General features: G+C 43.7%; 1 protein-coding gene across 1 annotated transcript in view; it reads left to right on the top strand.

Moving 5' to 3' along the window:
- The first annotated feature begins 8,396 nt into the window (after positions 1 to 8,396).
- Positions 8,397 to 15,727, top strand: part of Itga4 (integrin subunit alpha 4) — an 82,850-nt gene continuing 75,519 nt past the window's right edge. Inside the window, exons 1-2 of the mRNA XM_004660285.3 lie at positions 8,397 to 8,650; positions 8,923 to 9,044. Of these exons, the coding sequence (XP_004660342.3) occupies positions 8,451 to 8,650; positions 8,923 to 9,044 (322 nt within the window). The 5' untranslated portion in view covers positions 8,397 to 8,450. The remainder of the gene's footprint in view (positions 8,651 to 8,922; positions 9,045 to 15,727) is intronic.

Genomic DNA, 15,727 nt, shown 5'->3' with positions numbered 1-15,727 from the left:
TCTTCAGGGACAATTTATTATTATTGTTGTATTGCATTAGTATTGCTAACTATTTTATTCAGTGGTTAAAAGATGGATACAAAAATTATTTTTCTGCTTTTATCTATAAATTCTAATATGTTTCTTATGAGCAACACAAGGTTTAGAATCAACATGGTTATTTTAGTTCCTATAAACAGAGGAAGTTTATGTTATTGGGCCAACATACTGTGGAAGTGTCATAAACAATGGTGACCTTTCAGTGGGCACAGAGAATATGCAAGCTATTGCTCACTCTTGCAATGCAGAGGCATGAGACGAAGGTAACATTATTATTGTCTTTGTCATAATGTTCACTATATTTTACTAATCCAAATTGTATTTTCTTAAAGATTCTCCTAGACACCAAGTATCGCAGAGAGTTGTAGTACATCCAGACACTTCTCATATTTCCCACTACTTTCCTTAGAAAGTGGCATATCTCATTTCAGTTTCTACATTCTTCTATCTGCTAATAACATGTTGTTCTCTCAAGTTCTCTTATCTCTTTTATCTGGTCTGCAAAGAATAATCTCTATGTTTCTTCTCTTTGGTCTGGGAAAAAAAAGAAAAGAATGTAAAAGTCAAAATGAAGAAGGGGGTTGATTTAGGTTTAAACTAAATACAATTTTGGTACTTATTCCATAACATTTTGTGCGATATTCACAACATAGTTGGTTGGTAGCTTTTATGTTGTTTACTCTTTTTTGGATTCAAACCTAGATGTGCTGCTGCTCTACTTAGCATGCCAGTTATCTAAGGATAAGAACATGCCTTCAATTTCTTTTATGTTTTTTATTTATTTATTTATTTATTTATTTATTTTTAATTTTTTTTGTTCATTTTTTATTTATTTATTTGAGAGCGACAGACAGAGAGAGAAAGACAGATAGACGGAGAGAGAGAGAATGGGCGCGCCAGGGCTTCCAGCCTCTGCAAACGAACTCCAGACGCGTGCGCCCCCTTGTGCATCTGGCTAACGTGGGACCTGGGGAACCGAGCCTCGAACTGGGGTCCTTAGGCTTCACAGGCAAGCGCTTAACTGCTAAGCCATCTCTCCAGCCCTCTTTTATGTTTTTTAAAGGCTTAGAATATATGTTCAATGATTCCTGTTGTATGATGTCACCTTATCCACAAACAACTTTACATTTATACCATTCACCATACGCCTTTGTAAATTACCAAGACACTCTGTTTTCAGTGGGGTGGGGCGTGGGTCCAAGAGCACTAATATAAAACACTATTGTACACAGCACATTTACAAGGGTTCTAACCTCCATGTTTACCAGCGAGAGTGAAGTTGTAACCTCTATGTCTTTTGAAGCTTTGGGATCTTGCATGGGCCAGTTGTTAAATAATTCTAGTACATAAATTAAATCCTCCAGGTCAGATGCCTTATGAGATAAAATGTTGCCACATAATAACAGTGTGCTCTGAGATAAGAAAGGGTTTACACAATGTCCTTGATACATTGTAGTAAGAGGAGCCATTGTTTTCTGATTCTGAACTGAAGCATGAAATAGACTCCTTTAAGAAGCTGTAAAGAAGTCATAAAGTGTGCATACTATCAGGATTTTTGAAAGAGTGTTAAAAAGTGAAATTTATTAAAATTTCCCCTCTGCTATAGGAAAACCTTGAGCACATCAGCCAGAAAGAACCGATCCACCATCTGGATTTGCTTTCTGCACCAATATGTATGGTATTGGACACATATATTTGCTTGGACAAGGGCTGTTACTAAAGGGAACACTAGGAGATGGAAAGAAAAGAGAGCTGCTCTGTGGTGTATAGAAAATCAGTTTGAGGCCAGCCATGAAGGGCATTAAAACCACACGAAGAAGTTCCAATTCAGCTGGTGGTGGAGAAATCACTGAGAATATGAGAACAGGGAAACAATATGGAGACAGTGTGGTGTGGGAAAATTTACCGACTTGCACATGTCAGTGCATTGAAAAGTGACAAGTTAGAAACAAAACTATTGCTTCTTCAGTAGCCCTATTGACATGCACATCTAAAGAAAACAAAGACTCAAACCTTTAAAAAGATGCATCACCATGAGTGCTCAATAAAATTATTGTATAAGTAAACAAATAAATGCAATAAATAGACACGATATCTAATAGCACTGTCAGCATAAAAGAGTTGGAATATCTTGTTTCTAATAGGGTACTTCATTAATGTGGGAATAAAAATCTCCTATTGCCCTAGGATGGATCTGGAAGAGCAGGTCTTGAGACAGGACTTGGATGTAATCAATTTATCCTGGGGAGGGATGCCTTCAAAGGTTGGATTAGGGGAAGGCAGAGGGCTTGCACAAAATTCCTTTATGCAACTCTAGTTGTTCTACATAGGATGTAAAGATATCTAGTTAAAACCACATAAAGCACTATTTGTCAGCTGTATCTACCTGAATGTTCAAACAGAACCCAGACAGCATTATCTCTTCCCGACCCTGATATGTTTTAACTCATCCTTATTTATATCTGTTTTTTGGCTTGTCTGTTTTTCATAGAATTGTCACTACCTCAGCTACAGAGCCTAAAAATGTCAGTCCTATTTTACTTTTACCATATTACTAATATGGTACATCATGGTGGTATTCTTTCTCAAATATATTATATCAAGCCTGGCATGGTGACACATACCTTTAATCCCAGCACTCAGGAGGCAGAGGTAGGAGAATGGCCATGAGTTCAAGGCCACCCTAAGACTACATAGTGAATTCCAGGTAGCCTGGGCCAGAGTGAGCCCCTACCTTAGAAAAACCAATATATATATGTATTTATATATATGTATGTATATGTATATGTATATATACATACATATACACATACATACATACATACACTAACTGGAGGTCTCAAACCTGTCCTTTATGCCTACACCATCTATGAGCAGCCAAATGTGCTTTCTCTGCCCATTGCAGATGCCTTCACAGTTGGTCACATTCCATTCTTCCCTGAAAGAAATATCTTTCTTTTTTGTTCTAAACTTTGTGAGGCTAGAGTCCACATTTTACACATCTTGTAACTTCCAAAGACTTAGCAATGACATTCCCTTTCATTTATGACATTAGTGATGCATGTGTTTAAGGGGTATTGAAAAATATCTACTCAGTAACTGCTACTACTTGGTAGCATATTAAGACGAGAGATAGGAATAGTGCCTACCTTATTTGAAACAGGATCTGTTATTAGCCTGGACCTCACCAATTTGGCTATACTAGCTGGTCAGCAAGCCGGGCATATATGACCATATGTAACATTTTTATGGGTTATGGGAATTGATCTCAGGTTCTCATGCTTACAAGGAAATCATTTTACCAAATAAGCTATATCCTCAGGCCCTTGTGGTTATCTAGTGTAAATTGAATGAGTAGATACTATGTACCCAAAGGAAGAAAGCTTTGACTTTAGGTGGAAGGAAAAGGAGAATAATGAGCAAAATCCAGCTGCATGTCCGGGCATAGGACAAAAGATAGGCCAAGTTCCCAAGGATGGAAAGATCTTCAGGAAATGAAGATGGGCAGAGATGGAGCAGCCTGGGGCACTCAGGGGTCAGAACAAAGAGGTCATGTGGTTTCAACTATACAAACAATAGGAATCTATTTAGAAGATATTAGGGAGTCTATGCAGGCTGGTTTAGAACCTTGCAAGCTCACTTTTGCTCTATGTATAAAATTGCTGGGTTTGGAGATATGTAAAGGAAGACCAGGTAGTAGCCTATTAAATGACAGCCCAAATAATACTATAACATGCTGTGGAAGGGTAGTAGCTATGCAGGAATGGACAAAAAGAAGTTGGGTGTTTTTGGAATGTGCAACAGAGCCAGCACAAGGAGCTGGAGCTGTTACAGGAAAGGAGAAGAAAGAAAAGGAGAAGTGGGCAGGGAGAGGGAGGCGAGGTATTTTACTGGTCAAATTGATAGGATTTAGTGGCTGATGGGGATTTCATGTTGGAGGTACAAATGGGAATCAATGATTCCTTTGTAAATTTCTGACAGGAAAAACTGGACACGTAGAGTTTTCTTAACTCTAATGGAGGAGATTGGCTGGAAGAATAGTTCCCACAGGTTGAGAGCATTAGAACTTGATTTTATTTTATTTATTTATTTTTTTTAATTTAATTTATTAGTTTTCTTTTCAGTAAATACAGGCAGTTTGGTACCATTATTTAGGCTCATCTGTGATCTACCCCCTCCCATTAGACCCTCCTTATTATTGAAAATGGGTCGTGCATTGTGGAGTTAGCCCCCAGTTATTAGTATGATAAATGTCTCTGAAAATCATGACCCAACATGTAACTCTGACATTCTTTCCGCCCCCTCTTCCGCAAGATTTCCCTGAGCCATGTTGGGTTCATTTTTGGTCTGCTTCAGTGCTGAGGTGTTGGGGGCCTCTGAGGCTCTGGCTCTCTGATTTGGTAGGAGTTGGTTTTTCTCTGCATTGATCTCCTTCCCCTTTGTGCTGGTATCCAGTTCACAGGAAAACATCACCCTTGCTTATTTCGCCAGTTGTCCTTAGTTTCAGTTGGGCCCCTTCTGAGGTATGTTGGGGCAGCTCTCTTCTTAGGATCTGCATCTATCTGGAAAAGAGAAGCAGATTCTCCAACGGAGAGTAAGTTAGCACCCAGAAAATTGAGATAACACTTACTTTTTTGATAGACAGTTTGATAGGTGTAGGCCCTCTTATACCCCGTGATTGATGGTAGCTTGATATTGTAGAGTGGGCTTGTGTTTGGGTATGGTTCTGACTTGTTTCCCAGCTCCAGCTAAGGGTCTAGTACCACTGAGTGGATCAGTTAGCCAAATCAAGAGCAATTGATTCCTTACCATGGCTGTGTACCACTATTGCACTTGTGTGGGTATCACATCCGGTTAATTGTTGCTACTTAGGTTAAACAATGTGTTGCTTGGACAGATCTTGGTCACTTCCCCCAGTCGCCTATGTAGCGACTTCTGGCACTAGACACGCTGACTGTCTGGGGACTGACTCTCTCCTGGCTTCCAGCCATGTCATTCCATTTTACTTGTCAGCTGCGTATGGAGTCTTCAGCAATAGGGTCTTACCACTGGCCTTTGGTGGGTCATCAATTACTCTGACAGAAGTCTATCATTGTTTTGGGAAACCTTGTAGGTTTCTCTGATCAAAAGCTCATTGTGGATTGTAGGCCCAAGCTGGAAGTGGGGGTTACAGGTCAGTGTCCACTACGAAATTGAGGAAAAAGATAACTAATATACAAGAGTTAGAGAGGAGAGAGATAGAGGGGAGAGGGGGAGAGGGAGGGAAGGAAGATGTAGGAGATTTAGGTCAGTCTTGATCCTACCCTCTCCAGTGTCTTGTGGTTCAGGTGTTTCCTGTAAGGGACTAGTGAACTTGATTTTAGATGCCCCTCAAGAGCAAAAAAGGAGGTGTCAAGTGGGCAGGAGATCATTCAAGCCTGGACCTCAGAATGGTCCAGGCTGTGACATAAACTGAGGGCACATGATGCTTAGACACTGTTTAAAGACAAGCCATGGGTTAGACGCCTGAGGATAAAGGAACCTTGGAGAATTGCAGGATTTACTCTGGAAAGGAAGGAGCCAGCACAGAGTGTGGCTAAACAGAAAGAGGAGCTTTCAAATGGGGTGACAAGAGAACAAAGACTCTCAAGAAGAATGCTCAGTCCTAACACTGGGAAGCTGAGCTGTATTTTGTTTGCTACTCTGCAGTCTTTAACACATGTCCTGGTCATAGTGATATGTAACAGACATTAACTAAATGGATCATATTACTGAATGACTGCACATTCAAGTCTCGTTGAGTTAGGCGGCTGGCATACATCAGCTCAAAAAATTTTCTTCCTCCTCTTCCTCTCCACCTGATTTTCAAGCATGCATGGTGTGTGTGTGTGTGTGTGTGTGTGTGTGTGTGTGTGTGCACGCGCGTGTTTGTGTCAGAGAAAGAGAAAGAAAGAAGCAATATTAATATTAAGCACCTTTTATTGGTTAGGGAAAACAGGCTGTTTTCAAAGCCCTGAGTAAAGAAGTTGGGTTTCCTTAGTGTAAGAAGTAATGAGTGCTGTTTCTAGAGAGGAAGTGAATCATAGCCATGAAGGTAGAATAAGGTCCTACCTGTCCACTGCTTTATGGGTAACTGCTCTGACCAGCCACCTTCTTTCAGTTCCTCCATCTGGTCCCTCTAGAGCGCCCTCATACCTCTCTTTAAACTGCACAGCCTCACCTCTAATCATCTTTTCTATATGGTAAGAAGAATTGTGCCTGGTGATCTCATCACGTAATATTTAAGTGTGGGAAAATGAGAAAAAAAGAGGGGGCAAGGAGGGAGGAAGGGAAGGAGAGAGAGAAAAAAAGGGGGACCACATCAGTATCTTTTGGCTTAGAAGGCTACCTGCCAAATATATAGATGACCTATTTCAGAATAATGACAATATGACCTAGATGTGAAGTTGGATTGAAATCAACACAGAGGAAAAAAAAAATCCTCTGAATGCATACGTGGGTGAATCATACTACTGGGTTTTTTATTTCGTCAGTGATCTCACCAAACACAATGTTCCCAAACCCAAACCCCAACTTTGGCACCACCCTGAGGTCTCCATTTGAGCCCGACATTAATATCTACAGATGTGGCCAGATGGGTTCTTTCTCAGCTCTTGAATCTAACTTTCCTTCCATATTGCCTTCTGGATCAGTTCGCGGCATCACCCACAGACGGCTAAAGAAGCCTTTCCCCCAAAGTCAGTTTTCTGTTGCACATGTTACGTAGGCACTTCTGAGATGCACAGTGACGGAGACAAATCCTCCATCAGCTTTCGCCCACTTTTGCTAGAGGTTTAAAGCCCCTACTTGCGTGTGAGGTGCAAGAGGTGCCCTCTTCTTACACACTCCCACCTGGGTGCCGCCTCTCAGTTCCTCCATGGGGCAGGCTGGCCTCGCTCTCTTGCCTCCTCTCAAAATGCATGGTCGTCGCCCTTCAAATCTCTTCGAATGCCCAACCCACTTGAACTCTGTCTGCAAGTAAACCCTTGTTTACTGCTGTCTACCATTTGGCTGAAATTTCCCCATGGGCTGTTATCAGAACTGCCTGCTCTGGAGGCCGTACTCTGGGCCTGGCAGCGCCCGCTCAGGGAAGTATGTTGAGTCAGCAGGCAAGTGTGTTAACGGCGCGTGCCCTGTCTGTCATGATTCCACAGGTGCTTTTCCAAGTGCAGTTTGACCAAGATCCTTGGATGAAGCCTCTTGATTCCTCATGCAGCGACAGAGGACTCACACCTCTTGCAAATGTGCAGCTCATAACCATCTCTGGCGCTCGCTGGTTATGGAAACAAGAAACAAGCACATCTGGAGTGCCTTACACTGAAGCCTCACCTGGGTTACCCGGCTAGGGGAGTCTACCAGTCTACCACGACTCTTCCTGGGGGGCGGGGGAGAGGGTAGTTACAACTTTCCTCCCACTGCATCTACGTCCTTGGTGGCAGGTTTGTGCTGCGGAGACTGGCTCCGAGGAAAGGGCAGGGGGACAGGTCGTGAGGAGGCCGGCAGAGGGGGGGTGGGTAGGTGAGCCTTCGCTTCCTTGCCCATCTGGGGTCAACAGCAGCGTCAACCGCGGGGTTCAGTTTTGGGCTGCTGCCTCCAGCCTGCCCACGCATCACATAGCTTAAGAGGAAGTGTGCGCAGGAAGGAAGTCGGCATAAAAGGGTTTAGTAGGCCTCGGAGTTTTGAAGCATTTGTCACCAAAACGTTCCCTAGGAGCCTTCAAGGGGTTCTTTTGGTGATGTTACTGTTTTGCTTTTTTTTGGGGGGGGGTAGGGTCACTTGTGTGATTTCTCTCGAGCTTACTTACTAACCATCCGGAAAGCATTTAACTAACAAAGAAACATCTGGAGCGTTCTCCCTTGTAGCTCCTGTCCTGGAAAATGGGGTTGCCCTTCGGGCAGGGGTTTGCCGATGCAGGGGCGCACAAGTGACTGCCACGTTTCCAAAGGGAAGCCTTATGTCCCCTCCAGGCTCTCTTTGAGAACTTAAACCCCAGGAGCTCTCTGAGAACCCCCGCAGGCTTGGGTTGCCGGCCCGGGTCAGCACTGGCGACCCAGCCGAGGTCCCCCAGCGCCCCCTACAGCTGTGCGTGGGGGAGTCGGAGCTGGACCGGGCGCCCGGGCACCACGCCCAGGACCCCACCCCTACCGACGACGCGGGGGCTTGTACCCACCCCCAGGCCCCAAGACCCGGGGCGTGGTGCCCGGAGGCATCCCCCTGCAGCCCGGATCGCCCCGCCCGCCGCCCGGCGACGTCCCTCCCCTTGCGGGGTCCCCGCTCCTCCCCCCAGGCCCGCCGGCGCCCGACCGACACGCCGCGCTTCTTGCCTCGGGGAGCATCCTGTGCAGGTCTGGGGCCGGGGTCGCTGCGTGTTGGATGTTCCCCCCCGAGAGTGCATGGCTGCGGCAGCGAGGCCCCGACCCGGTCCCCGAGGGGCCGCCGCGGTCCGGGAAGCGGTGATGCTACTGCTGTGCCTCGGGCTCCCGAGCGGGCACCCCTACAATGTGGACCCTGATAGCGCGCTGCTCTACCAGGGGACCCCCGGCACGCTCTTCGGCTACTCGGTGGTGCTGCACAGCCACGGGACCAAGCGATGGTGAGTGCGCTCCCCGGCCGTCTCCGGGACGCCCTACCCCGCTCCAACTTTGCTCCCTCGGGGGCCGCAGCAGAGAAGCGTGGCTGCAGCCGGCTAGCTGGAGGTCCGCCCGCCGGGAAAACTACCGTCTCGGGATGGCAGAGCCCGGGGGACATCCTGGTGCCAGGCTCTGGAGCAGGGGTGGTGAGCGGAGGAGGCGGGCTTCTCTGCCTCCTCCACCTCTCATGCCCACCGGGCTCCCTCTGAGAGCACGTGCACGGTTCTCGCTTCAGGCTCGTCGTGGGGGCACCCACTGCCAGCTGGCTCTCCAATGCCTCTGTGATTAATCCTGGGGCGATTTACAGATGCCGGATCGGAAAGAATCCAGGCCGGACCTGCGAGCAGCTCCAGCTGGGTAAGTTGGGTTTGGGGCCATGGAATCCCTGGGAAGAGTGGCAATGCCTGTTTGAAGTGCCTGGTTCTCAACTTTAGTCCCAACACCATCTTTCCTTCTTAATGCAGCTTGGTTCTGTGATCACTCCCCCTTCCCTTTTGCTTATGGCAGTCACTGTAGCATTCTGGCAAAAGTTGGGGTCCAGGTTGGGGAAAGTTTGTCAGGATGCCTTCTCTCCGTTTGTCTTCGGCCATATGTGAAGCATATTGTCAAGTCTCTCAGCATTCGAAGGACAGAGGAAGCAAGCAAGGGAAGACTTCATTGCATTTCCATCTCTTACCTCTCGATGTGTTCAAGAGCCCAAGCTAAACGGGCAGAACAGATCAGGAATGAAGTTGGAATTGATTCCACAGCTTGTCATTTAGCCTAAGTGTGTATTTTCTTTCTTCTTTCCCTCCCTCCCTGTCTTTCTTTTTCCTTCCTGCCTTCTTCCTTTTGTTCTTTCTTTTTTTCTTTCCTTTCTTTTAAAATGTGGTATAATTTTCCTTAGAATGCATATCGTAAAAGAAGATCAGGAGAAGTTGTCAAGTCCGCTGTTACCATCGTTTGCAGGAGATTTTATGTATATTAATTTTCCTATGGTCGAAGCCTTATGTCATGTGGGTCTGTTTCTGCGGTCATTTCTTGTATTCTTAGGTTCATGACAACTTGAGAAATGTGTGCTGATGGGGGAGGGAAGAAGTTTCATGTATCAAAGTCAAAGGCAAATTTGCTGCACACAGACACATGGGTGAAAAAAAGAGGAACTAATATTAGTTTCAACCTATCTTGTTCCAAATGCTGTTGGGCACTACTGCACATATTGCTCAATGTTTTTTCCCTTCAAAGCTATCCTGGGTTATGATTGTATTGTTTCTGCTTTCCCCAGGACTCTGACCTAAGCAAGTCATAAGTACTTCCTTTAAAATGACTTTCCCCATGAGTAGCAGTTGGAACCCAAGCTTGGGTATCAGCTCTCAGCCTTTTCCTTCCATATATGCATCTTCAGTGCAAATAAAGTTAAATGTTGGGTCTAGTACGTTGTGTGTTGAGCTGAGGGGTTGTGTATATGCAAATGGTGGATGGTAGGTCACAATTGGTACTTCTCTCATCTTTATCAATAAATGGACCTTTAAGACTACTTGTTGCATCTCTAACTTCTTTTTATAGCAATCTTTGGTTTCTCTCAAGCTGAAATTGAGTTCCTTCATTTGGGTGAATTCAAAGGATCATACACCAAGTCTTTTTCTTTTCCTTTTTTTCTTTCTTTTATCTTAGCACTCATGAACATGCATAAATTATTTGTGCCACGTGGCATAAGCCCTTGTCTCTCATTAGGCCTCCCTCACAATTGCCAGGCAAGGCTACATAAACACTCATAGACCTGTAACATTTGGAATAATTTTGCCAAGCTTACTTTTTATTCATGAAGGAGTTGTGGGAGGAAAAATGAGGGAGTGAAGAGGAGGCTTCATCTGACAGCAGATCTTGACAGGGTCCAGGAGGGAATAATTTATTTTCTATGGTCTTGCCATTATTTCTAGATCCATGACATGATAACTACTGGTGTTTAGCACTTGCTTCCTGTCTGGAAGGACACTTGATTTATTTCTGGATGTTTGTGTTTAACTAGGAATATAATGTCATAATATATTAGGTACTGGTTCTCAATTAAAGGGAAACAAATTCATTGAGTATGTGGAGCATAGGGGCTGACTATAGAAATATTCCTGAAGAAATGTGAATGTAGTCAGTGGATATAAAATGTACATTAAATGAGTATGCATTAGGTAAATGAAGATAAGTAAAGTGAAAGTTTATCATCCACTTGATTGAAGGGTGAATGAGAAATGATAAGACAGTGTATTTGGCCTTTAAGATTTCACTAAGGGATTTAAAAGAAAGGCTAAAATGAGTGCCAGATCAGTCATGTGGTTTAGCATAATAGCTATGCTAATACTTGGAATATTTTTGTATGGGAATTCATTGAGGTTACTTCTCATGGAACATTCTGAATAACACATACTCTATACCTACTATGAAAATTTGTTTCACTATTCAGAACATTCAGGGGTAATTTAAGGTTGTAAGGTAAAAGACTGAGACTAGAGTCAAGAAGAAATACTAAAACTTTTAAGTTTATTAACAGAGATGTTTTAGGATTATAAGATTTGTGGACTTTGTACTACTTCATGTGAAGAAGTTTGTGTGTGTGTGTGTGTGTGTGTGTGTGTGTGTGTGTCCCAAAGGGTGAGGTTTCTTCCTACATTGAGAAATGAGGCGTTCCAAATGCAATTTGTTTTTGTCAATAAGTTTCTTCTATGACTTGCTAACACTTCTAATGTATAAGAACTTTTCCCTTGGTAACAGTTCTGGTTCCAGCCAGGTATGATGGTCCATTGTACATATAGCTGGGAGAAACTTCTTTCTCATTGCTGTGATAAAACACCTGACCAAAAGGAGTGTGGAAGGAAAGGGCTTATTTTGGCTTCCAATCTAGAGGGGAAGTGTCCACATAGATTTCAGAGTAAAGGCTGGGCATTATGTCTTATCACATCAGCTGAGAGGAAGCAAGCAGCAAGAATAAAAGTGGCGCTGGTCAAGGGGAGTTGGCTATAACATTCTACAGCCCACTCCCAGCAACATACCTCTCTAACCAAGCTCCACCTCCCAAAAGCCTAACAACCTTCCAAGGTGATGAGGGACACTCCATATTCAAGCAACTCCATGGCTCATGGATTCATGCACACATGGGTTGAGGGACACCTAAGGGCCAGAGCCTGGGCACAACAAAGAAACACACTCTTGGCTCCAGCGGGTTTCACACCTATAGGTTCACTTATTATAGGGAGCTGTGAAGAGCATATCTCACCTAATTATAAAAATGCATTGATGTGGGCTGGAGAGATGTCTTAGTGGTTAAGCGCTTACCTGTGAAGCCTAAGGACCCTGGTTCGAGGCTCAATTCTCCAGGACCCACCTTAGTCAGATACACAAGGGGGCGCACTTTGCAGTGGTTGGAGGCCCTGGTGCAACCATTTTCTCCCTCTCTCTCTCTCTTTCTTTCTGCTTTTTTCTCTCTCTCTGTCCATTGCTTTCAAATAAATAAATAAATATAAACAAAAATATTTTGATGGGGAACTGAGGTCCAAGTGAGGATCTGTGTAACAGTCAGCAGTTGGGTAAAGAATGCAGTATAAAACATTGTGCCAGACAGACAAAGTACTGGACATTAAAAACTGATGTCTTTGAAAGCATGGTACCTTTGAAGAATTGAAATAAAAATGTTCATGATTGGGCTGAGTGTGTGAGGTGGACAGTAGATTGAAGAGGTGATCAGGGATGATTTCTGGTACAAGATTGTAAATTTTATCTTGTGATGCTTAAGGTTGAGAAGTAGCATGATCAAATTTATGTATTTGACAGTCTGCTACTTGCCATGTACTGACTGCTTTGGAGTGAATGGATCAAGACTGGAAGCAGTGAGTTATGGGAAGATTCCTTTATCATTGGGGCTATCGACAATAGGTGCCTACCCAGAACAGTTGTTCTAAGAATGGAGTAAAAGAGGTTCTATAGATACTTAGAAGATAGATTTTAACTTATTTGGGATTACGTAATGAAAATGATGAATTAAAAGAAGGTTTCAAAGATGTCCCCTAAGGTTCTCGTGGGCCGATGTTGCTGCATAATCAAAAAGGGAAGAGCAGCAGGCTGTCTGGGGCAGAGCTATTCTACACTGGCTTCTTTTCCTGTGGACCAAGAAATCAATATTGGGCTGGAGAGGTGGCTTAGTGGTTAAAGCACTTGCTGGCAAAGCCAAAGAACCCAGGTTCAATTCCTCAGTACCCACATAGATCCAGATGGACAAGGTGATGCAAAAGTAGAGAGCTTGTTTGTAGTGGCTGAGAGTTACTGGAGTGCCCATTCTCTCTGTCTCTGCCTCTGCCTCTTCCTCTGCCTTTACCTTTCTCTCCCTCTCTCTCTCTCCCAATCTCAAATAAATAAAATATTTTTAAAAGCTTTTTTTTTTTTTAAAGAGAGGTAAATATCTTATGATGAATTGGATGTCTGGAGCTTGGGCTGGAAGAGAGGTTTGTACTGGAATTTCACAGGTGAGAGTAATTGATAGGGAAAAGATTATTAAAGCCAAGGAGAATAATATGCTTCTTGCAATCAGCTTCTCATTGGTGTGGCAAACAACAGATCAGAAGCAGCCTGTTAGAGGAAGGGGTTTCACCTTTACCGTCCAGGGGAAGTTCCATCAAGCCGTAAGAAGCTGGCTCACTTCCATAGATCATAGCAGAGGGACATCACTGAACAGCCAGCACCACAAAGCTGCCAGAGTTCCTTTGCTCTTCACACACCTTATGGTTGGAACTCTAGATCTGCCCCCAGACACACTCTTCCCCACTAGGGTTCCCCCTCCTGGAGACCCAAGATTCTCCCTCTATGGGGTCACACATTTAAACCACTACAACACTTAACTGAAAACTCTGATGAAGAGTGGAGAGGACTGCGGTAGACAGTGAGGAGTCGACAAGTTGAGGAGGGCTAAAACAGGGCTGAGCAACTCGGCTTCAACTGAACGCCTTCCACGGAGCTGTGAGTTCTGGTGACCATGTCTCCAACTGGAAAGATTTCCGGGAGTGGATCAAGAAAGAGCACTGAAAGGGTCCAGAGCTCCTTAGGTGAGTCCAGTGCTGCTACAAGATTGATGACCACTGGAGAAGAAAGGAGGGATATGAATAGAGACCAAGAAAGAGCCAAAGCAATAGCAAGGAAATCAGGTGTATTTGCATCATGGAACACAGAGGATGAGAGTGTTGTGAGAAAGGTGAGTTAATGGCAGGGTTGAAAGTCCTTGGCCAGCACAAAAGATAAGAAGTTAGACACTTGCACTGGCTTTCAAGAGAATCCATTTATCACTTGCCTTGGAAAGATTTGTTTTAAATGGTGGAATCCATTTATCAGTTGCGTTGGCAAGAGCTGTTTTAAATGGTGATGCAACATTACAGAGTTGAGCTGCGTGTAGGAATGAAAGCACATGCCAACAGTTCTCTTACCTGGCCACTCCCTTCACCAATTTGTGTTCTCGATGACTTATGCTGGAAATACTAAGTAGTATAAGACACGGTTGAAAATCTCAAAGAACTCAGTCTAGGTGCCTGGAGAGACTAGGAAATGAAGAATTAATTATGAACTGCTTGAATGATAATGTAGGCTTCCTGAAGTTAGAAGCCAGTTCTGAATGGCTTTTGTGTGTCAGTTGCTCTATCTGCAATGGCTTGCTTTTCCCTTAAATGTTAAGGAGAAATGGTCTTTGACAGCTGTGACTCCTCATCTAAGCCTGACCTTGCATTGGTCATAAGGATGCAATGCACCCCTCCCTCATGGATTTTTAGTTAGCTCACAGATTGTTAAACCTTGTTATCAAACTGACCCCCTTCCCTTCCTTGCTACATCCATTCTGCCAATGACTTCCATTAAGAAGCATAGATTGTAGTAGTTAACAGGCAGATTTTTCTGGGCTTGTTTTCTACTGATAATCTTTCTATTGTTTCAAAAGTCCTCAAAATGGCATTAGTGGTATCTTTGCAAATTAATCTTTAAGTCCAAGAGAATAAAAATAAAATCTATGGGAGTGAATTTTTTTTTAAAGTTATTTATATATTTATATGAGAGAAAGAAGGAGAGAGAGAATGAATGGTAATACCAGGGATTCCAACCACTGCAAATGAATGCTAGACACAAGCACCACCTTGTGCATCTGGCTTTATGTTGGTACTGGGGAACTGAACCTGGTTCCTGTGGCTTGACTGGCAAGTGCCTTAATGGCTAAGCCATTTCTCCAGTCCAAATTTTCTTTTATTGTTTTCCAATGTTAAAAGTTCATGTTATAATTTTCAGTACTAGAGTAGGTGACAACTGGGGTGTTCAGATTGTTAACAAGGAAAGACAGTAACTGTAAAGCACTGCTTAGCATCGTAGGGATGCTATGTGACGTTGGGCAAAAAAATCTGCCCTTGTTTAAGATTCACAACCTATAAAATTGTAGTGCTGACTCTCACAATAATGCCTATATCAGGGATATAATGACAGTTACATGAGTTAATATATGTGTTTGTATCTTTTAAAGCTGTGCTGGGTGAAAGCATATGAGGGCTGGGAAGATAACTCAGTGCAAAAAGCACTTGCTGTGCAACTCTGAGTGCCTGGGTTTGAATCACCTGATCCCATTTAAAGGTTATAAGTGGTGAAGGACTTCAGTAACCCCAGTGTGCCTTCTGTGAAAGGGGATACAGGGGCATGAAAATTTTCCTGGAAGATTTGGAATGGAGCAGGGATAAAACAAGACAGACTTGCTTCAAAACCAGGTGGAAAGCAAAGACTGACTTGAAAGTTGTCCTCTGATCTCCACACATATCATGGTACATGCATGTCTGCACACACATGTGCACACACACACACATACACACGCACTAAAAGTTTTTGAGTATATTATAAAAATTAATGATTAGAGATGACTCTTCCCTGTTAGGTTATGGCTACCAGTTTCAAAACAGTATATATTTTTGTGCAGTTATTACAAGGAGTTGTGTAGATCTTGTGCAGGATTTTGAAGAAGTTTGGGGATTAAGGGCCCTGGCAAAGACTTCAAACCT

The sequence above is a fragment of the Jaculus jaculus genome, chromosome 4, assembly GCF_020740685.1.
Source record: "Jaculus jaculus isolate mJacJac1 chromosome 4, mJacJac1.mat.Y.cur, whole genome shotgun sequence".
NCBI lineage: Eukaryota > Metazoa > Chordata > Mammalia > Rodentia > Dipodidae > Jaculus > Jaculus jaculus.
The sequence above is the reverse complement of the archived record's forward strand: the minus strand, read 5'-3'. Positions and strand labels throughout refer to the sequence as shown.